Source organism: Delphinus delphis, chromosome 7, assembly GCF_949987515.2.
Source record: "Delphinus delphis chromosome 7, mDelDel1.2, whole genome shotgun sequence".
Taxonomy (NCBI): Eukaryota; Metazoa; Chordata; class Mammalia; order Artiodactyla; family Delphinidae; genus Delphinus; species Delphinus delphis.
The window spans coordinates 3,600,180-3,621,677 of NC_082689.1; the positions used below are offsets into that span (position 1 = coordinate 3,600,180).

A 21,498-nucleotide genomic window follows, 5' to 3' on the forward strand; every position below is an offset into this window, starting at 1 on the left:
GGATAGTATAGGGACAGTATAGGGATAGTATAGGGACAGTATAGGGATAGTATAGGGACAGTATAGGGATAGTATAGGGACAGTATAGGGATAGTAAAAACAAAACCAAACCAAAACCAAAACCAGTGAAACCTACTCAGTGCACAATTCACCCATGTTCTCTGTCAAGGTTGTCTGCAGAGAAGCCTGAAGCTCGTCCCATCCCTCACTCAGCAGTGGTCATGTCCTATTTTTTCCACATGGATTACATTGTCCAATGCTTTGCAGTGAGGTCCTATACTATTTTTTTGCCCTCATTCCAAAACAAAAATGCTACTTTAAATCCTGCCTCTTGTGCACGGATCAAATATTTAAAACAATTGAACTGGACCTCCCGGAAGAATTGCATCAAATCTTTTTCTAGAAGGAGTGGTGCTTGAACTTCAGTGGGGAGTTAGACTAGAGGCGGTTAGAATCACATGTGAACTTGGATGCTATCCCCAGAGACTCCCACATACACAGAAACAATGTTGTACACTTTTGGGGGAGGTTGGCAGATCCTTTGAAATCTGTGGATCCCATATTAAAAAAAAATCTGTGGATCCCACATTTTAAAAAAAGTTCTCGACCAATTAGAATATCACAGGCTGTCTTGGAAAGGACAGTATATATTTCTGGAAAGAATCCAGTAAAATTTAAATAATGTGGGCTGACAATTTTCCCACAAAATAGTTTTCTAGTAGGATGCTTATTGCTGGTAAAGAGACCGGATGTTCAATTTTAATGGAAAGAATCAAGAATAACATATGTATGATGTACTTTTACGTTACTCTAAAGTGTATATCCTCAATTAAGAAAACTTACAAAGGCCACAAATACTGCATGTGCTTTTCGTTTCTTCAAAAGGCAAACTCAGGAATAGGTCTAGCAGAGTGTGGGGAAGAAAGGTATGACCGGATGGAAAGGCCTAGAAGATTCCTAGAGTAGAGCATGGTCTTGCAGGATTTCTAGAGAGCAATGGGGCAACATGGGGGCCGTGGCTTGGGCATTCATCCTCAGTGAAGAAAACAGACCAACCAGCCAAGCGTGGGTTTCTGTACTGCCTGAGGGGACTCCCCTGAGCACTGGCCAGGACTTGGGGATGCTGTGGAACCAAAGCACGGCGAGCTGAGGACTGCCCTCCTGTATCGTGCAGAGCCGTGCCTAGCACGTGTTGACCATTTCAAGCCAAGAAGATGGGCTGTGTTTTTGGAATGGCACCGTTATCACCACTGGCTGTCACTTCACTGTAGAAAGAAATACGTTCTCTTGATGACTGACCTTCTGAACATCAGAAAAACCTTTCCTTCTCACTGTTGATACATTTCCAAGAGAAAGTTGTATTGACAGGTGGCTTTGTATTAGGTGCTGGGGTTGTATCTTCAAGCTTTCAGAATTTGAATCACAGGGTAAATTTGTTTTATCACAGGTGATACTTTTGGTTTGACCTCCCTGGAAAATCCAAAGCAACAGTGGGTCTTGGAATCCATTCTCTTGTTTATGGTTTTGTCTTTTTCTATCCCACCAATTTGGCTGACTGGGCTGGCCTGGGGCCCACACTCTGTTGTCTTGCTGTTCCTCACAGCTGGGCCACAGGATCTGGACCCCAGCTCCTCCCTCTGGGACTGATCTCTGGCAGGAAAAATCATGGGACTGAGCCCACTTCATCCACGTCCTTGGGTGACACCTTCGATAGGGGCTCCTTGGCCCTCTGTGTATCTTGCTAAGAAGTCCATCTAGACACGAGTCCCCTGCCAAGGCCAGGTCGCTAATTAACCAGACAGATTTTTCCTTTGCTGTCATTATTTCTGTTGCTCTAGATGGAAAGGTTGAGAACCTTAGACCACCCTTAACATTGTCTTCCTTAGCGATGAGGGGAAAATGGGATTCCTGAATTATATATACAACGGACAACCACAGATAGAATCACCAGGCCCATGGAAGGCCTATGGTGAGAGGAAGGTCAAGGTAGGAAGGTCAAGCAGGTACAAAAGCCTAGGCCTTAGGCGGACCTGATTTTGTAGCTCTGATGACACTGGTTGGGGTAGAAATAACTTTTGTACCCCATCTCAGTGTTCATATCAGATTCTTTTCAGTTTCCTGGGACTGAAGTCCTCTTCCCCAAACCTTAGTATTTGCTCCCAAATACTTCTTTTCTTCTTCCTTTCCAAATATTATTTAGAAGCAAGGACAAATGTTCTGTTATTTAATTATAGGGGCACATACATATGCTTTAAGAAAATATGTGCTGTTGTATTGTTTTCCCGTTTTAGCTCTTAAAGACTCATGCCTCAAAAAAAAGATGCCACATTTATACCATTCCTGTTAAACTGATGGCCACATTTTAGGTGTATGGAGTAATCCACACTTCGAAAAATCTCAGGTAACTTTTCCTATCCTTTGAAAGATTGTAGTGAAACACACATGACATAGAATTTACACGATTCTAAACCGTATATCCTCAATTAAGAAAACTTACAAAGACCACAAATATTGCATGTGCTTTTTTTCAAAGGACAAACTCAGGAATAGGTCTAGCAGAGTGTGGGGAAGAAAGGTATGACTGGATAGAAAGGCCTGGAAGATTCCCAGAGTAGAGCAAGTGAGCAAATTTAATCATTTTTAAGTGACTAGTACAGTAGTGTTATCTACATGTACCTTGTTGTGTAACTGATCTCTAGAACTTTTTCATCTTGCAGAACTGAACCTCTGTACCCTTTGGACACTAATTCTCCTTCCCACCTCCCCGTCCCTCTAGCGACTACCATTCTATTTTCTGTTTCTAATAGTTTGTCTATTTCAGGTGCCCCATGTAAGTTGAATCTTGCGGTACGTGTCTCTTTGCGACTGGCTCATTTCACTTATCATGATGTCCTCAAGGTTCATTCATGTTGTAGCCTATGACAGAATTTCTTTCTTTTATTTCAGGCTGAATAATATTTCATTGTATGTATGTACCACATTTTCTTTATCCATTCATCCATTGATGGGCATTTATGTTGTTTCCACGTCTTGGCTATTATGAATAATGCTGCATTAAACTTGGGTGTATATATATATATCTTCAAAATCTTGTTTTCAATTATTTTGGATATATACCCAGAAGCTGGATTGCTGGCTTATATAGTCATTCTATTTTTAATTTTTGGAGGAACCTCCATACAGTTTTCTAAGTGGTTGCAGTGTTTTACATTCACACCAACAGTGCCTAAGAGTACCAATATTTCTACATCCTCATTAGCACTTCTTGTTTACTGTTTGTTTGATAGTGGCCATCTCAGTGGATGTGAGGCAATATCTCATTGTGGTTTTTGTTTGTTTGTTTGTTTTTACATCTTTATTGGAATATAATTGCTTTACAATGTTGTGTTAGTTTCTGCTGTATAACAAAGTGAATCAGGTATACATATACATATATCCCCCTATCCCCTCCCTCTTGCGTCTCCCTCCCTCCCACCCTCCCTATCCCACTCCTCTAGGTGGACACAAAGCACTGAGCTGATCTCCCTGTGCCATGTGGCTGCTTCCCACTAGCTATCTATTTTACATTTGGTAGTGTATATATGTCCATGTCACTCTCTCACTTCATCCCAGCTTTCCATTCCCCTTCCCCATGTCCTCAAGTCCATTCTCTACGTCTGTGTCTTTATTCCTGTCCTGCCCCTAGGTTCTTCAGAACCACTTTTTTTTTTTTTTTAGATTCCATATATATGTGTTAGCATACGGTATTTGTTTTTCTCTTTCTGACTTACTTCACTCTGTATGACAGACTCTAGGTCCATCCACCTCACTACAAATAACTCAATTTCGGTTCTTTTTATGGCTGAGTAATATTCCATTGTATATATGTGCCACATCTTCTTTATCCATTCATCTGTCGATGGACACTTAAGTTGCTTCCATGTCCCGGTTTTTGTAAATAGAGCTGCAATGAACATTGTGTTACGTGACTCTTTTTGAATTATCTCATTGTGGTTTTGATTTTCATTTCTCTGATGCTGAGTGTTTTTTCATATGCTTATTGGCCATTCGTATGTCTTCTCTGGAGAAATGTCTATTCAAGTCCTTTACCTATTTTTAAATCAGATCTTGTTGTAAAGTTGTGGGAGTTCTTTATGTGTTCTGATATGAACCCCTTATCAGATATATGGTTTGTGAATATTTTCTCCCATTCTGTAGCTTGCCTCTTCACTCTGTTGATTGTTTCCTTTGCTGTGTAAAAGTTTTTAAGTTTGATATAGTACCATTTGTCTGTCCTTGCTTTTGTTGTCTGTGCTTTTGGTGTCATATGGAAGAAATCATTCCCAAATCCAATATTATGAAGATTTTCTCCTATATTTTCTTCTAAATGTGTAATAGTTTCAGGTCTTACATTTACATTTATAATCCATTTTGAGTTAGTTCTTTGTAAGTGGTGTAAGGTAAGGGTCCAACTTCATTTTTTGCATGTGGATATACAGTTTTTCCAGCATCATTTGTTGAAGAGACTATCCTGACCCCATTGTGTAACCTTGGTACTGTTATAGAAGCTTATTTGACCATATACTTGAGGGTTTGTTTCTCGGATCTTTATTTTATTCCATTGGTTGACATGTTTGTCTTTATTCCAGTCCCATATTGTTTTGATTACAGTAGCTTTGTAATATGATTTGAAATCAGGAAATATGAGGTCTCCAGCTCTATTTTTCCTTTCTCAAGTTTGCTTTGGCTCTTCTGGATCCTTTGAAATTCTGTATGCGTTTTAGGATTTGTTTTTCTGTTTCTACCAAAAAATGCCCCAGAGTGAGAGGTTTTTGATTTTTATTTATACTGATGATGATTACCTTTTCATGCTGTAATTCCCAAGGCCGCCTTCTTAATCTTCAAACCCTAACAATGAACTGTAAATTATGATGGTAACCCAATCTCTCCAGATGAAAATATTTAGGTTTCTTAAACCAAATGGGACTTCTCGCTTGACTGTAGTCTATACCACATAATTTTCAATATTAAATAGTACTGCTTGAAACTAAGGACAAGAAAAAATAACCAATAATTTTGACTGGCACGCCCCTCCTCTCTGATGCTGTTACCCAAGGCTCTGACCAGGGAACCCCTGCCAAGTCTGGGTAAGGGTAAGAAGAGTCATTGATACACATGCACAGCTGTAGCCAGGACCAGCTCCAGAATCTGTGGGCTCGATGCAAAATGAACATGAAGGGTCCTTGTCCAAAAGTTATTAAGAATGTTAAGACAGCAACAACAAATCATTAAATCAAGCATGGGGTCTAGTGGGTCTGCACAGGTCATATACCTAAGACCTAAGAAAGAGTTGGGGGAAACCAGAGCCTTGGATCAAGGGGAAGAGAAAAGAGGTGATGTCCTGCAAGGGGACCTAAGCCCAGGTGGAGAAGACCTAGGCTGGCTCTCTGGAGGGTCATAAGGAAGAGCCCAGACCCTCAAGCTGCTGTCACTGGAGATTGGAGGGTGAAGATGCTGACCTGAAGCTTTGGTGTGGGTCAGGGTGCTTTCAGATGTGGCATGGGGAGAAGGTGGTGTTTGCTTGAAGGGAAAAGTGATGGTGACACAGCCCACTGCGCCCATCCAGATTTGAGCCCGGCTGGCTGGCAGTTAAATTTGCATGGGAGACCATGCTATGTGGCCGTCAGCCCTCGTGACTGGCTTCAGTCTTGCTAACTCAGTACCCCAGGGTGTGCTCCATCCTGTGATTGGCGTTGGACACACAGCAGGTTTTTGGTGGAGGAAAAGTGCTAAATATTAACAGAGAATGAGGGCAAGATTCGAAATGGTCCCAGCTGCCATGGTTGGTACACGTTGTGATTTGGATGAAGCCCGTTCCCTCCCTGAACGGAAGCTTCCCCGCGGGATTCCGTTAGACACGATTGACAGTTAGGCTGGGCGTCACCAACCTGCCCCTTTGTGCCTCTGAGCACCTTTTCTCCTGACCCTTTTTCATTCTGCCATTTGTTTCGTGATATACTATTTTTGCCTGCCTCAATTTGAGAGGAAAAAAAGTTGAACTGCACAATTTTTAGCTATGGCCAAAGTCCTACAATCACTAGATTCAAAGATTCTCATGTCTATGTTTAGTCAAAACTATTTTTCATAAAAGGGATAAACCCTTGATTCATTTGTTAGTAATCGGGGAGTCAATACCTGATCATTCTCCTTTGTCCTGTTTTTTCTCGTAGGTTCTCACTTGGTGCTTAGACAAAATCAAAATGAGGAAGCATCGGCATTTGCCTTTAGTGGCCATCTTTTGCCTTTTTTTCTCAGGCTTTTCCTTTACTCGTGCGCAGCAACAAGCAGGTAAGATCCAGAAACATCTCTTCATTTCATTAAAAGGAACAGTATTCTCTGATTTTAGATCTTAGGCGTCATGAGCTGAATATAGAGCTTAGATAAGCTTTGAAGAGATAGCCAAGCCATTGACTACAGGATGTTCATTTATTTTACAGACTTTTTGCTCCTCTTTATCCAGTGAGAGAGAGGTTCTTTTTACTGAAACTTGGGTTTGATACCTTGGCGGTGGTTTGCAAGTGGTTTGTTTTTACCTTGGGTGTGAGCAGAAAGTTTGTGTCGAGAATATTTTACCGTCTGAAGAGCTTTTCCACATTTCTGGCACTGGTTGATGTCTGAGCACATAAAACCCAGGGAAGACAATGGTTGAGAGCAAAAAATTATTTTCCCTGAAAAAACAACAAAAACAAACACAAATGTTGCCATTTCTTTCTCACTCCGGACAGGAAAAGACGTTTTTCATCTAGAATCATCAAATCTTTAAATATCAGTTTCCCCAAACTACTTAAAAATGGATCCCAACTCATCCTATTAAGAACTTGCTTGCAGAGTTCTAGAAAAATGAGAAATGGTTCATGTATTATGAGCTGGGAAGGAGTGACTTGGGTCCCTCTCCTTTGCTTGGAGAGCTGAGCTTCTGATGGGGATTCTCCCTCTGGACCTGGTAGTTCTTAGATGGCGGCCTGGTGAGGACCACCTCAATGCCAGGGGAGCATGGCTTGGGGCATCGGGTCAGCCCCAGGTGAGTAGAGTCCAGGGGCCTGCTGTGCACAGCCAGCCTGGCCCAGTGCAGAAGGGCACTTCCCAGCCACCCACAGCCTGGCACCTGGAGCCTCTTGCTCCTACTTTTAAGAGAGAACTAGATTCATCTTTGAAAGAGATGAATACTGTTCAGCATCTAAGAGGGCTTAGATGGCTCTGAAGATGTAGTGATGAGTTAGGGTACCTTTCTTCATGCTAAAAAGTCTGAAAGAAATGAGACTTTGCCCTTCCCTACAGTTATACAAGTCTTCTTAAGATGTATTTATAATACTTATTTTTCTGGCAAATTACCCAAAGCATGGGAGGTAAAACTGTAGTAGATTTCAGTATTCTATCTTGTCGGGGCCCAGTTTCAGACTCAAAGCTGAAGAAGGAATTTCCAAGATGATGCTTGGTTACCTGTGATAGGATATCCTTTCCACCTGAGCAGGTGGGTCTTGGGGTTCAAACTACCACAAAGAATCATCTAGAGTTAAAGGACACGCCAGGGAATGTTTTTCCCCATTGTGGAACCTGCTACTGGTCCACGTATGGCAGTCATTGCATATGGAACTTGGGTCAATGACTGGGCACCGACAGTTGTTGGGTCCATGTGTCCAGGTCCCTGTTTCTCAGGTAAGTCAGCGTCCCCGCCTGTTTCACACATGAGGTGTAAATTATTTAGTAACAGTAGAGTGGAAACTGAATGAGTTGAGGAAGGCTTTGCACTGATGGGAAGTCATTTCTTGAACAGGAGAAACATCTAAACCAATGTCTTTTTTTAAAGATGTCAAAAATGGTGCTGCTGCCGATATAATATTTCTAGTGGATTCCTTTTGGAGCATTGGAAAGGAACATTTCCAACTTGTTCAAGAGTTTCTATATGATGTTATAAAATCTTTAGCTGTGGGAGAAAACGATTTCCGTTTTGCTCTGGTCTGGTTCAACGGCAGCCCAGATACCGAGTTCCTGTTAAATACGTATCGTTCTAAACAAGAAGTCCTCTCCCATGTTTCCAACATGTCTTATACTGGGGGAAGCAATCAGACTGGAAAAGGATTAGAATACGTAATGCAGAATCACCTCACTGAGGCTGCCGGAAGCCGGGCCAGTGATGGAGTCCCTCAGGTTATCGTAATGTTAACTGATGGACACTCGAAGGATGCCCTTGCTCTGCCTTCAGCGGAACTTAAATCTGCTGATGTTAACGTGTTTGCAATTGGAGTTGAGGATGCAGATGAAGGAGCGTTAAAAGAAACAGCAAGTGAACCGCTCAATATGCATATTTTCAACCTAGAGAATTTTACCTCACTTCATGACATAGTAGGAAACTTAGTGGCCTGTGTGCATTCATCCATGACTCCAGAAAGGGCTGGAGGCACAGAGACCCTTAAAGACATCACAGGTAATGGCAACATCGCCAAGCTGCTGCCTGCCTCGCTCTTCTTTGGAGATAAGCTTGGCAACCGCTGGCATTAAGGCAATATTACGGCTAAAAGATGGTGGGCGGATTAGGGAAGAGATGCCTGTTCACAGGTCTAAAAACAAAGGTTTGAATATTCTCTGTAGTCTCCTTCCAAAACAGAGCAATTCATCTACCTTCAAGAGGAATTCTTTGCTTTTGAGACAATTAATATTCTAACTCTAAAAAAGCACATCCTGATATTATGACCCCACAAGAGGTTGCTTCTGCCTTCCTTGGACAAGACAGACTCAGCGTGGCTGGGCAGGTACCTAACAAAAGTCCCTTCATTGTTCCTGGGATAGAGAGCCTGTTTCCTTTAAAGAAAACTCCGTGTCTGAAAGAGTTTGAGTGGAGGGGGAAGGGGGGGGTCCACTTTGGGTCCAGTGAAGCAACACGCAGAGCTCCTGTCTTTGACTCAATGGGATTTATTTCAGAGTTTTGATGGAATTAGAATTGTGAGAGGCCTTAGAGATGATCCAGTCCAAATCTATTTTGAAGAAATTGAGTTTTAGAGCTGGAGGCCCTTACATGTTGGCTCTGGAGTGGATTTTCCCACTTCTCCTCCACGCTGTCACCATGGCTGTGCCCATAGAGATGCTTCTGAGATTCCGATGGTCCTCATCAGTGTCACTCTGGAAGTACCGATGATGCAGCGACTTTACATGGATGTGTTCATGCATGGTGATGTGCATGGAACTAATTGTCCGGCAAGTCACTTAACCAGTCGCACCTATTAGCTCTCTTGCCAGTGCTAAGTGCCTAAAGACTGATAGGGAAGGAATTCCACAGGTAAATTTCAAATGTATTGCACCACAGCAATTCTGACCAGGGCTAGGCTTCCTCATCAGCGACGAGTAGGACAGAGGGAACTCCCTGTGTCCCCGAATGAGTCCATGTCGCCAACTGACTGTGGGTAGGAGAGAATTCTAGGAGAATGGTCAGAAAGCTAGGGTGGGAGAGCTCAAGCGAGAGATGAGCTCCAGAAGGAGAGATGTGTGTCCCACAAGATGAAGGGAAAGGAGGAGAAGGGTATCATATTTCTAAGATACTGAGGTGGAAAGGGGAGACGTTGACAGTGTTCAGGTTGAGTTGGCATCAATCATCCAATAAGAGAAGATGGCAGAGGGAGAGAAGCAGTGGTGCTTGGGAGCTTGGAGGAATCGAAGTTATTTTTGAACAGCTGCAACAGGGCTAGGAGGAAAGGATCACAAAAAAGGATCAAGAAGAAACTGCTGACTTGCAGTGATGTTCAGTTGTCATCAGAGACCACAGCCTGGGGTCTTGTCCATGAGCGTGGCTCCCTGGTGTTCTGAAGATATCTCAGGCATTCTTGGAAGAAAAAAGCTACCAGGTTGGAGCTTGCAAAGAGAGGATGATAGAGGGGCAAGAAGATCTTCTTGGGAAGGAAATTTATCATTGCTAAGACGGTAGCTAGTAAATTCCTGAAATAGCCCGCCTTGGGGACCTGGCTGGGCGGGGAAGCAGATGAGAGCTGGAAGGGGCTGGGAGACTTCTGGAAAGCCAGAGGAGCAGGGGCCAGGATGAGGCAGAAGAGACCTAGAGGCAGTTGAGGAGGAGTCCAGAGAAAGGCTTTCTGGATTATGATCAGAATAATGGTGTTTTTAGGCAAATAGTACTAGACATCAGTTTTTCATAAGAGAGATCCTGAAAACAGGGAGTTGGGGAGCAAGATGGGTAGATGTCATTAGATAGGAGCCGGGCAGGCAGATCGTGGTTAAGAGAAGGGTTACAGAACTAACCAACCCCGGGGCATTTCAGGAGATTAAAATGGTTTCCCCAATGGTTATCCGTGATTTCAGCTTTGATAGGGGTGGGAGGGCTCATGACCCTACCAGTGGGTCTACTTCTAAGGGAGGGGTGATGCAGTCTGGATTATTTGCATTAAACCTGAATAGCATTCCCTACTTCAAATGATGTGTCTCACCTCTGCATTATGACACTAGTGTCGATCCTGCCAGATTACAGGAAAAGAAGGTGGACCCTGAGAGCACCCCAAACCAAGCACTGCAGGTTACAAGGAGGTTACAAGATGGCAGCTCTAATGACCTTTTCCATTGGCTACAATGTGCTCAGCATCAATAATTCACTAATCATTGCTTTTCTGGATATAGGGATAATAGCTCTTCCATGGCAAAAACAATGAAAGGGATCAGGTGAGAAAGGGAACGTCTTCTCTTTATTGGTGTTTTGGCCAATTCAGGAAAAAGGGTGGATGAGTTCGCCATTGTGTTTAACCGTTATATAAATGGATAAACGATTAGATTACCATGTGAATGCTACGTGAGCCTGTCAACATAGTCTGTTTCCACACAAATGACAAAACCTTTGTTTTTATGCCAAGAAAGCATCTCTGTCTTCTAGTGTCCAAGCCGCTAGCAGCACCGGGGTGGGATATTAATCCATTTATGTTGTCTTTTCTAATTAACTTCACTCTGCAATTCTGCCAGTATCATGTCCCACTGCATGTTCCATAGCAAAATAATAATAATAATAATAAAAATTCTCTGCTTATAGTTTTTGGGAAAGGTAGTCAGGAAGGCATTATGGAGATTGCTAATAAGCTAGGGCCATTTCTTTCCATTTCTTGCCCACTAGGTAGGTAACTTTTCCCCGTGAATATATACATGATGGTGCTGTTCTAAATGAACTGTACTCAAGTAATCACTGAAAGTTGTGTTTTTTTGAATCCCTTTTATCAATGGATATAAAATACAAAAGCTTTACTAAAGCAAGAGCTAAAGGTGACCTATGTATCCGCGAGGATGAACTTTCTTTTCTTTGCAAAATATAAAGATTTAGAAAACTCGCAAAACCTATCTGCAGTTTTGTGTTTGCATAGGAAATACTAATGTGATCTTTTAAATTTTGCTTGGAAAAAGGAAGCATCCCATGAGCTAAGGAAAGCATTGTGCCCACACCAGTGTGCTCAGGAAAGTAGTGCTTCCAACGATGTTGAAGGAACCTATGATTTTTCCATGGCTGTTTGGAAACTTTTCCATAGAAAATGCCACAGATGGTGTGATACATGAGCCATAAAAGCAGGAAACCAGACAACTTCTCATTTTGAATTTTAGAAAGACCTGATTCCTCTTAGAGTTAATATCGATCCCTGGTATGCCTTGCTGTACACAGGAACCGGTCTCTCTTGTGTCTGTCTGAGGCTTCGGCTCTCCTGGATAACAGCATGCCCTTGTGTGTCCCATCATTGTGTGCATAAGAGGACAACGTGGTTTTTTCAGTGATGACAAATTATCCAACATTTTTCTATGACCTGCTGTGGTTCAGCTTTTTAGAAGAGCAGTAATCAAGGGTTTTCCCTCAGTGTTTGTTTATTTTATTTATTCTATTGTGAACCGCGATCAAAAAGTAAGTAATAAATTAATAAGGAATGAGTCATCTGTGATTTAGGGATCGTTCTTCTTTTATTGATCTTAGGTTCAGAGTTAGTCCTTCCTTTAAAGGTCTCGGTTTGTTGAGTAAGGGGCAAATCTTCCTTTGTCCCTCAGGGTCATTGGTTTAGGCCTGGGAAGTGTTGAGGAATTTTGTGGTATGGTTTGCTGAACCTGGAGCTCCCGGCACCATGTGGGCCATTTCTATGGCTTGCAACATAATTCACACTGCTGACACCGCACCATCCCATAAGATCCTTCAGGAACCTTACGGTTTGGTTAAAGAGTAGGAAATGCTTTGCAATTCTTAGCAAATGCTAAGTTAATATCTTATAAAACCTTACAAGATATTTTCACATTAGTATCTTTCCCTATGAAAGGAATCCCTCTACAAAATTACTGTTAGGGGTTTCACGTATGTAAGGGGAGAGAGAGAGCAGTTCTGATTCCAGTAATCCCAACTGCAGCCATCCTTGGCTAAGATTCCCCAAGGGGAGAGCTTGGGTAAGAACATCATTTCACTATAGCAAAATTCCTTAATTCCATGAGACAAGATTTGTACCCTGTTTCCATTGTGGAAATAAAAGCAATTTTGTTGGTACCAGGAAAAATTAATTTTATGTATAAAATGTTCACTGTCATTAAAAATATCAGAATGAATGATTGTATATATAATATTACAATTATACTCCAAACATAGCTTCCTAAAATCCAGAATATAAATACCATATATGCTCACATAAAATCTCTTCCTATTCCTAACATCTACTTAGGTTATTAAAATATATTTGCTAGAATAATTTTACTTTTCATATCGTTTAACTCAGCCAGATTTAAACATTCTAGCAGATGAGGCTTTGAAATATTCCACCCAGGTTCATAGTTTATTGATTGCTATTCCTTGCTCAGTGCTTCTGTGAAACCCCCATTCTCAGTAACAGAATGGAAGTGTCATGTTTGCCATTGTGGGGAGCAAAGAGGTCTTGGTCAGCCTTTTTATGTCCATTTGTATAACTCCGGAGCTAATTCTGATTCAGGGTTTACTAGATGCCCATGGGCTTGCCAGGCACTCGGTCTACGATGTCATAAAAATAAGGTTGGATAATTATGTCATGACTGGTTTCATATCACTCTGCTTAACATTGTTCTGCATTATGTGATTGAATATAGAGGCAATGGCAAAAATAAATGAAGAGAACACTTAGCTGAATCCCAGACTTGCATTTGAGTTTCACGCAACTAAACGTCATTTGAGAAACAAAAATCAAACCAAAATGTATCAGAGCATTTTTGAATCCAAACCGTAAATGCTGTTTGAGTTCTCCTTTTTGTATTCCCAAAGTGGTAGATACACAGCCACTTTGGTTTTTAAAGTAAAAAAGAAGGAACAACAGTTGCTCAAGGAATCAAGTGTTTAACATACTGGGATGATGAATCACCAAACCCTAAATCTGGGATTCTGTCTTATGCTGTGGATTTGGACAAAGAAAATTCTTATAATGACTTGAGGATTATAAGAGAAATGTCCTCAAATTAGAAATCATCTTTGGACCTTTGTTAATATACTCCTTTACTTTCTCCTGTAGGTATGGTAATGCATAATTCCATGCAGCTACAGTTCCCTCCAAATTTAGTAGAAAATTTCAGAATATACCCAGAAATTGAATATGTGTTGAAATTTGACTACAAAGATGGCACAGAAGAAAATTTGATATCAAATGCCCTACTAAACACCATCATTTCTGTTAAGAAATGATGTTAAGAAGTTGCCTCTTATCCATTCAGAATGCAGAACTAAAAGAGAATTTCACATTCCTTAATCAACGTGTGTTTTGTTTGTCCATATTTCGTGTTTCTTATTGGTTTCCCAAGAAACATGTCAGAACACTGAACGATGCATGTGGTCACTTGTTCTAATGCTTTCACTTTTTGCATTTCTCTCTTTTAAAGAACAAGACTCTGCTGACATTATTTTCCTAATTGATGGATCAAACAACACCGGAAGTGTCAATTTCGCAGTCATTCGCGACTTCCTTGTAAATCTCCTTGAGAGACTCTCAGTTGGAACTCAGCAGATCCAAGTGGGGGTGGTCCAGTATAGCGATGAGCCCAGAACGCTGTTCTCCTTAAACAGCTATTCCACCAAGGCTCAGGTTCTGGACGCAGTGAAAGCCCTGGGGTTCATCGGTGGGGAGTTGGCCAATGTCGGCCTGGCCCTTGATTTTGTGCTGGAGAATCACTTCACCCGGGCAGGGGGCAGCCGAGTGGAGGAAGGGGTTCCCCAGGTGCTGGTCCTCATAAGTGCTGGGCCTTCTAGTGATGAAATCCGAGACGCGGTCATAGCACTGAAGCAGGCTAGCATTTTCTCGTTTGGCCTCGGAGCCCAGGCCGCCTCCAAGGCAGAGCTTCAGCACATAGCTACCAATGACAACTTGGTGTTTACTGTCCCGGAATTCCATAGCTTTGGGCTCGTCCAGGAGCAATTACTGCCGTACATTGTTGGCGTGGCCCAAAGGCACATTGTCTTGCAACCGCCAACCATTGTCACCCAAGGTACGTATGCTTTTCTCACCATCTGTGTGGTAGTGGGCTGTCTGTGTGTGTTTTTGTAGAAGTCAGGTGGGCACCTTGCAGAATGATTCGCCTCGGGAGAACCTGTAAGTACCCACAGCCGAGTCCTTCCATGATGAGCTAGTTCTTGGATGTGGTGTCTGTAACGGTTGCAGTGTTCCAAAAAAAACAGAGATCTGTGATTGAGTGGAAAGTTCTTTTTAGAGCATGAGTTGTCAAGAAAGTGTGCTTTTAGGGCTAATTCGGCAAACCTGTTACGTTGGTTATTAAACACCGTCGTATGATCTACTTATAATGCAGTCATCCTAAAAATGGATCTCTGGGGGTCATTATGGTTCTGAGACAGTTACTCCAGGATAATGGCATTGAGCTCTAAAAGTCAGCCCGTTAGAGTGTGCTGACATGTGAGAACTGTCTCCCCAAAGTCAGTTTTGTGATGCGTAGCAGGAGTGGCATTTCTGGAGGTAAGAAATAACAAAGCACTCGCTTGGGGGGATGTTTATGAAAACCGTTTTTCCTGTGTTTACTGAGTTGTAGAGTAGCTCTGTTGACGGAGAGATTATACACTCAGATGGGAGGCCTTTGGCAAAAGAGCCCGACTGGAGTCATTTTAAAATAACATATAAAGCTGAGCAAGTCAGATAAGAAAACACATTTCACGGACGTGGGAGGCGGGAAGTGTATTTAAAAATTTCAGTAAGAACCCAGTGGTGCTTGATGCTGCGGCAGGTAAAAATCTGGCAGATCCAGGTGGACCAGGTTACATCACTGGTGATCTCACCCATCCGTCAGGGATTTTATTATTAATGGTTTTAGGCATATTGCTGGGTGGGGTAAATTAAGGATTGATGCAAAATTGCATCCAGAAAATTCTCTTGATATTTCCAGACTTCCCTCTGATTGGAATACAATCTATCAATATTAGATAGATTGCATGGTTTTGGAAACCATGGGCTTGCATGGTTTTGGAAACAAAGAATGACTTCCATAGGTTTTGTAAACACTCAGAGAGCGCCATGGCTGCTGTCCGAAGAGCGGGCCTTTGGTCCCAGGTCTTATGTTAACGAGCTGTGTGATCCTGGGCAGCCCACACAGACTTTCTGGGCTCCAGTTTTTTGAATTGATGACAGAGGACGAAAGGATATTTTTGTTCCAGGAGAAGTTTCAAGTTCATTTTTATCTATGGCAGTCCAGGCCCTTATTTCAGCTTTCCCTAGCTGACTTTCACTCCTCACTTACAAAACCGTCTTTAATCTTTGTGCTTCATCTGTAAATATTCAACAGATATTCTTAGCTCTCAGGTATGTGCTGGACACCAGGCCAAGCACTGGGGACCCAGACTGATGTGGCTGCTGGCTCGTTGCAGTATAATGGGGAGATAGATCACGAAAATGTAAACCAACAACCAGAAAACTACTCCCAGAGCGTGACAGATGAGGACGCTAAAGGGGGCTGTCAGGGAAAGAAGGGGGAGAGAGAGCTGTAGGTCAAGTGGCCAGGGAAGGCTGCTGTGAGGAGCTGCAGGACAGAAGCAGAAGGAACAAGGTGCCAGGTGTGGCGGTCAGTCGTGCAGCACGAGGGAACCTGGCCGCACCCAGGACTGTCAGGGGGAGGCGGGGCTGGAGCTCACTGGTGCCTGGAAGCCTGGAGAAGCCTCTGGGTTAGGGCGCGCGCATCACCAGCTTGGGTGAAGTCCTCCAGTGGCTTCTATCTTTTTCAGTGAAGCTGGTGGGGACAGGAGGACCTGCTTTATTGGAGGTCAGGGTCCCCAAGTCACTGAGAAGAATCACCTAGGAGTAGCCTTGAGTCACCCTAAGAGGAGGGTGCAGAGGAAGACAGCAGCGAGGAAGGGCGATGGGGCCTGGACGTTTGCTGGAGGAGATTTTGCTTGGGAACAGGAGAGTGGGAGAGTGAGGACCGCCACCGGTCCTGGGCTTGCAGGGGCTTGGCGTCCTTGGGTCAATAGGGAGGTGAGGGCCGCAGTCGACTGGTTACAGGACCTTCAGGGTCACCGTGGTAAGGGTGTTCACACCCAGCCCCAGCAGAACCGTGTGAAAGAGGGGAGACGGCTCTGTTGGCATCTCGCAGCAGGAAGAGGAGAACTCTTACTGGAGGGGGAGGGAGGAGATGAGGTGGGCGTGAGTCAGCCCAGAGACCGGGGGGTGAAAGGGATCTGCCTTCCTCTCCATCTATCCATGTGTTGCATTCACCTTATTGAATTCAGGAAGCTCTGCATTTATCATTTCAACTCCTACATCCACGGTATGGAAGGCGCGTTGTGAGAGTGGGTGTTTCCAGGTGAGCTCGCTCTCCTTGTATGTGTCTAGAAAGCACACATGTGGTTAGCTGCACAGCTGTGTATATGGCTTTTAGGTGTATATGGAGAGAGGGAGAGGGAGGAAGCAGGGGGTGTGGCCCTCAGGGTCTCTCAGCAGCGCCCCCCGCCCCCCCCCCCCGCCCCCAGGTAGGGAGAATCCACGTGTCTGCAGGCTTCGATGGAGAGCTGGAGGACTTGGAATTCACTGTTTACACCACGACTCAATGCCAAAGCAGTGGTCTCCACGCGCCTGTCCCTGAATGCTTTGTATCTATGGTACATTAACATGTTTTCTCTTAAAGAGGAGAGTTTGGACGAGTGCTGTCAATATAATCGAACGTCAAGTGAACTAAAGTGTTACGTGCCATCCATCTGACTGCAGGGGGTAACGAGGCTTCCTCATATGCAGATGATCATTTAATAAATTGCAAACACTCCTGCCTCTGCTTGAGCCATTTACGATCTTACGAGTCTTGGAAGCCTTCTCCGTTTTCTGGATGGGGTGCTGTGGTCCGATATGAGCCTCGGTTCCTGAGACTCAGGTGTGCTGCCTGGGTGTCGATACAGCAGGTGGACACAAGTTCATAGTCACTTGGAGGCAGTGATCTTGTTAAGGTGTTTTTGCTTTGTGAGTTGTCTTTGGGTTGTCATAACCTTAACATGTAACGTGGGACCTGCACAACGCCTCTCTCTTAAATGCAAATACTTCTGGGCCACTTCCTAGTTTTGACATTGATTTCCTTTTTATAAGTTTAGGATGCCAAATAATTGGTGTTTTTTTTTTTCCCTTGCCTGAAAAAATCAAGGCAGGGACAAGGGTACCAAAAGGAATAGAGGTGCTTATGCTTGTTCAAGTTTTGCACTTGGCAGTAGGTGTTCATGAAGTCAGGATTGTGAAGCGCAGGGCTCTCCGAGCAGACGCTGACTGCTTCTGTAATTATTTGAGCTATGGCTTCGTTCTCACCTCTAAAACCCAAGCTATGGATTTATGGTAGAAAAGAGCTTGCTGACATTTTTAGTGACAATAGGGTAAATAAGTGTTGAATAAATCTACGTTGATTTTTGTGCAACTGTTTTGTAAAAAGTACTAAGAGAGGGTGGGTGTTTGGGGAGCCCCACTTGCCAGCCGTAGGGAAGCTATAACTAGCGCAGCTATAACTAATGTGTGTGTTAGGACAAATTCCTCAGGGGCTCCCGTGGACTTGACATTGGCCAGGGCAAAGGGAACTCCCCTTGGGTGGTGTTAGCTGTGTAGAGAGTCATACTGAATGTGATGCGTAAGGCTATTCTACTCACCTTGTCACGTTGCTACCTACAGTCATTGAAATCAACAAGAGGGACATAGTTTTCCTGGTGGATGGCTCTTCTGCACTGGGACTGGTCAGCTTCAATGCAATCCGCGACTTCGTTGCCAAGGTCATCCAGAGGCTGGAGATCGGACAGGATTATATCCAGGTGGCAGTGGCTCAGTATGCAGACACAGTGAGGCCGGAGTTTTATTTCAATACCTACCCCACCAAGAGGGAGGTCATAACCGCCGTGAGGAAGATGAAGTCCATGGATGGCTCGGCCTCGTACACAGGCTCTGCTCTGGACTTTGTTCGGAACAACCTGTTCACGGAGGCGGCCGGCTATCGGGCCGCCGAGGGGGTCCCTAAGCTTTTGGTGCTGATTACAGGTGGTAAGTCCTTAGATGAAGTCAGCCAGCCTGCCCAGGAGCTGAAGAGAAGCGGCATCATGGCCTTTGCCGTCGGGAGCAAGGTGGCCGACCGGGCTGAGCTGGAAGAGATCGCTTTCGATTCCTCCCTGGTGTTCATTCCTGCCGAGTTCCGAGCCGCCCCGTTGCAGGGTGTGCTGCCTGGCTTGCTGGCGCCTCTCAGGACCCTCACTGGAACCACTGAAGGTGCGGTGGGGAGGGTGTCAGACACGTGAGAGGGCTGTCTCCAGGCAGAATCTCTGGGGAAAAAGCAAACCCAAGTTTTATTTGTGTTCAGCTGAGCGACACCTTTTAAATGATGGAAACCATAGCAACCAAGATTTATTTCGGGTTTCCTTTTACCCTGACTTGAGAAATATATGACTTAAAACACCATGTGATACAACTGTATGTCTTAAAATGTCATAAAATAAGAATCGTGTGACTTAGGCTATAGGACCAGAGACTGCCTGTCTTTGAAGCTTCTGGCCGAGAGATCACCTCTCTGTTCTGATCCCTCTTGAGGTCTTAGTGTTCTGTCTCTACTGGTGACTCCTGTCCAGCCCCCTCCCACCTCCACCAAGATGAAGCCTGGCTCTTCCTTTCCCAAGTAGACAGTTTACTTCTAAACGGTCCAAACCTGAGCATTCATCCTCTGTCCTCTCTCTTTAAGGGATTTCCTTCAATGGGGAAGCATAGTGAGGGGATGCGTGTGCAGATAAAAACCCAGTGGTCCTCCAAACCCCTCATTTATTACGGTTATCACTGAACAGTTATTTTTAAAGGCAGGATAACAGTCAATGAGCTTACGAATTGAATCAGTGCAATTCACCGTCCTTAAAGAAGATGGATATCACAGAAACAAGCTTTTCTGCCTCACAAGCTTCACCCCTGGAAGGATGTTCGGTGCATGTCCCACGGTGCATGGATGCATGCTTTCTCCTCAAGCTCTCTGGTCTTCTAAAATCCACTCTCTCTCTCTCCTTTATTTCCTTAAGACTTCTAATCCACACTTTCAGAGCCAAAGTTCAATCTGACAGAACGTAGGATATAAGTAGTTGTTAGGCTTCCATTTTAGTGAAACGTCAGGGAAGAGATGGGAAAGCATTTGGTAGCATGTGTTGGGGAAAACACTCCGATCTGAGAATTGTACTTTCGATTCTTCATGAGTACAACGTCAGCCAAGCATAGCAAGGAGTCTCTTTGCATTTTAAGGTGTTTCCGTGACCCTGTGATCTCACTCAGGAGGAATCCCCGTGGGCACTGGTTGGATTATTGCCCGCCAATGCCGTGGCTCTTCTATGGGAGAGTCGGTAGAGAGTGACAAGTGGGCCTCCCTAGGAATATTTCAAGATGAGAACAGCCTAATTTTGCTGATTTTTTTTAGCCTTAGGGAACTCATGTTCTCAGGTTAACTTGGGCTCACCCTTCTAATCGATCTGTAAGTGGAAATTTATCTGTAACTGTGTAGAGGGAAACCCAGGGGGACCCAGTCTCGCCCAGGTAAACCTGGCTCTGACCGTGGTCATAAGGCGAGTGGTGCAGAAGGAGCAACACCCTTGCAGAATTCATTTCCAGGGAAGGAGTGTTCTGTTTCAAGGGTTCTGATCACTTTTGTTGGTTGTAAACATTCTAGCTTTTGGCACCACATCTCTCTGTGAGCCCACTTGTTTTGTAATGCCGGCTGTCAATTCTCCTCACAAACACCAGCCCCCACTGGAGGGAAATAAGCAGCTTTATGCCACATTTTACGAGATGGACGTGCTTGGCCTCACTGATGTTCTCTGTGTTCTACATGTTGGCATGTGTGCCTGGGCTGTGGGCACACATGAGGAAGCCCTCTGCGGTTGTGTATGTCTCACTTTGTTTTCTGTGCTCCACTGCAGTTCACGTAAACAAAAGGGATATCATCTTTCTTTTGGATGGATCGTTCAACGTTGGAAAGACCAATTTCCCTTACGTGCGGGACTTTGTCATGAATGTAGTTAACAGCCTTGATGTTGGAAGCGACAATATTCGTGTTGGTTTAGTGCAATTTAGTGACACTCCGGTGACGGAGTTCTCTCTAAACACCTACCAGACCAAGTCAGAATTGCTAGCTCACCTGAGGCAGCTGCAGCTCAAGGGGGGTTTGGGCCTGAACACGGGCGCAGCCCTAAGCTATGTCCATGACAACCACTTCACCGAAGCTGGCGGCAGCAGGATCCAGGACCGTGTGCCGCAACTCCTGCTCTTGTTCACAGCCGGGCAGTCTGAGGACTCTTATTTGCAAGCTGCCAACGCCCTAGCACGCGCAGGCATCCTGACATTTTGTGTGGGCACTAGCCAGGCCAATAAGGCAGAGCTTGAGCAGATAGCTTTTAACCCGAGCCTGGTGTATCTCATGGATGATTTCAGCTCCCTGCCTGCTTTGCCTCAGCAGCTGATTCAGCCCCTAACCACTTATGTTAGTGGAGGTGTGGAGGAAGTACCACTCGCCCAGCCAGGTAACGCTCTCCGACTGTTCCGGGCTCCCTCTTCCCCCCTGACACCACGTTGGCAGGCAGATGGCCCGATCTGAACTCCAGAGCGTGGCGATAAGCTATAGAAAGATGATGGGCTCTCTTTAGTTGAAGGATTTTGAAGGGGGGGCTTGAGACACTCTACCAGCAAGCTTAGATGCTCTGTCTAAAGGATGTTCGCCCATGAAAGAAAGTCTAGAAAATCCAGTTTACGTTCTGTCCTGGTTGTCCCACTCTTGATTCAGAAGCTTTACTTATTTATTTATTTTGCCCCAATACCTCTGAAGATTCTGGTGAGCAAATCCAGATGGAAATGGGAGAAAAACAGAGAAAGAGAGAGAGATGGATTCCCTTTCATACATGAGTATGCACTGGGAGCATTTAAAAATGGAAAGGATTTTCCTGATATGATATTTTTATGTTCCAAATCTGCTGTATCTAGAAAATTATTTGTCGTAAGCCCAATGAAGGCTGTATCT

General features: G+C 44.2%; 1 protein-coding gene across 1 annotated transcript in view; it reads left to right on the forward strand.

The window, feature by feature from the left end:
* COL6A3 (collagen type VI alpha 3 chain) overlaps positions 1 to 21,498 on the forward strand; it is an 86,150-nt gene that overhangs the window by 10,134 nt on the left and 54,518 nt on the right. Inside the window, exons 2-5 of the mRNA XM_060015871.2 lie at positions 6,210 to 6,327; positions 7,847 to 8,464; positions 13,885 to 14,487; positions 18,141 to 18,725. Coding sequence (XP_059871854.1) covers positions 6,240 to 6,327; positions 7,847 to 8,464; positions 13,885 to 14,487; positions 18,141 to 18,725 — 1,894 coding nt within the window. The 5' untranslated portion in view covers positions 6,210 to 6,239. The remainder of the gene's footprint in view (positions 1 to 6,209; positions 6,328 to 7,846; positions 8,465 to 13,884; positions 14,488 to 18,140; positions 18,726 to 21,498) is intronic.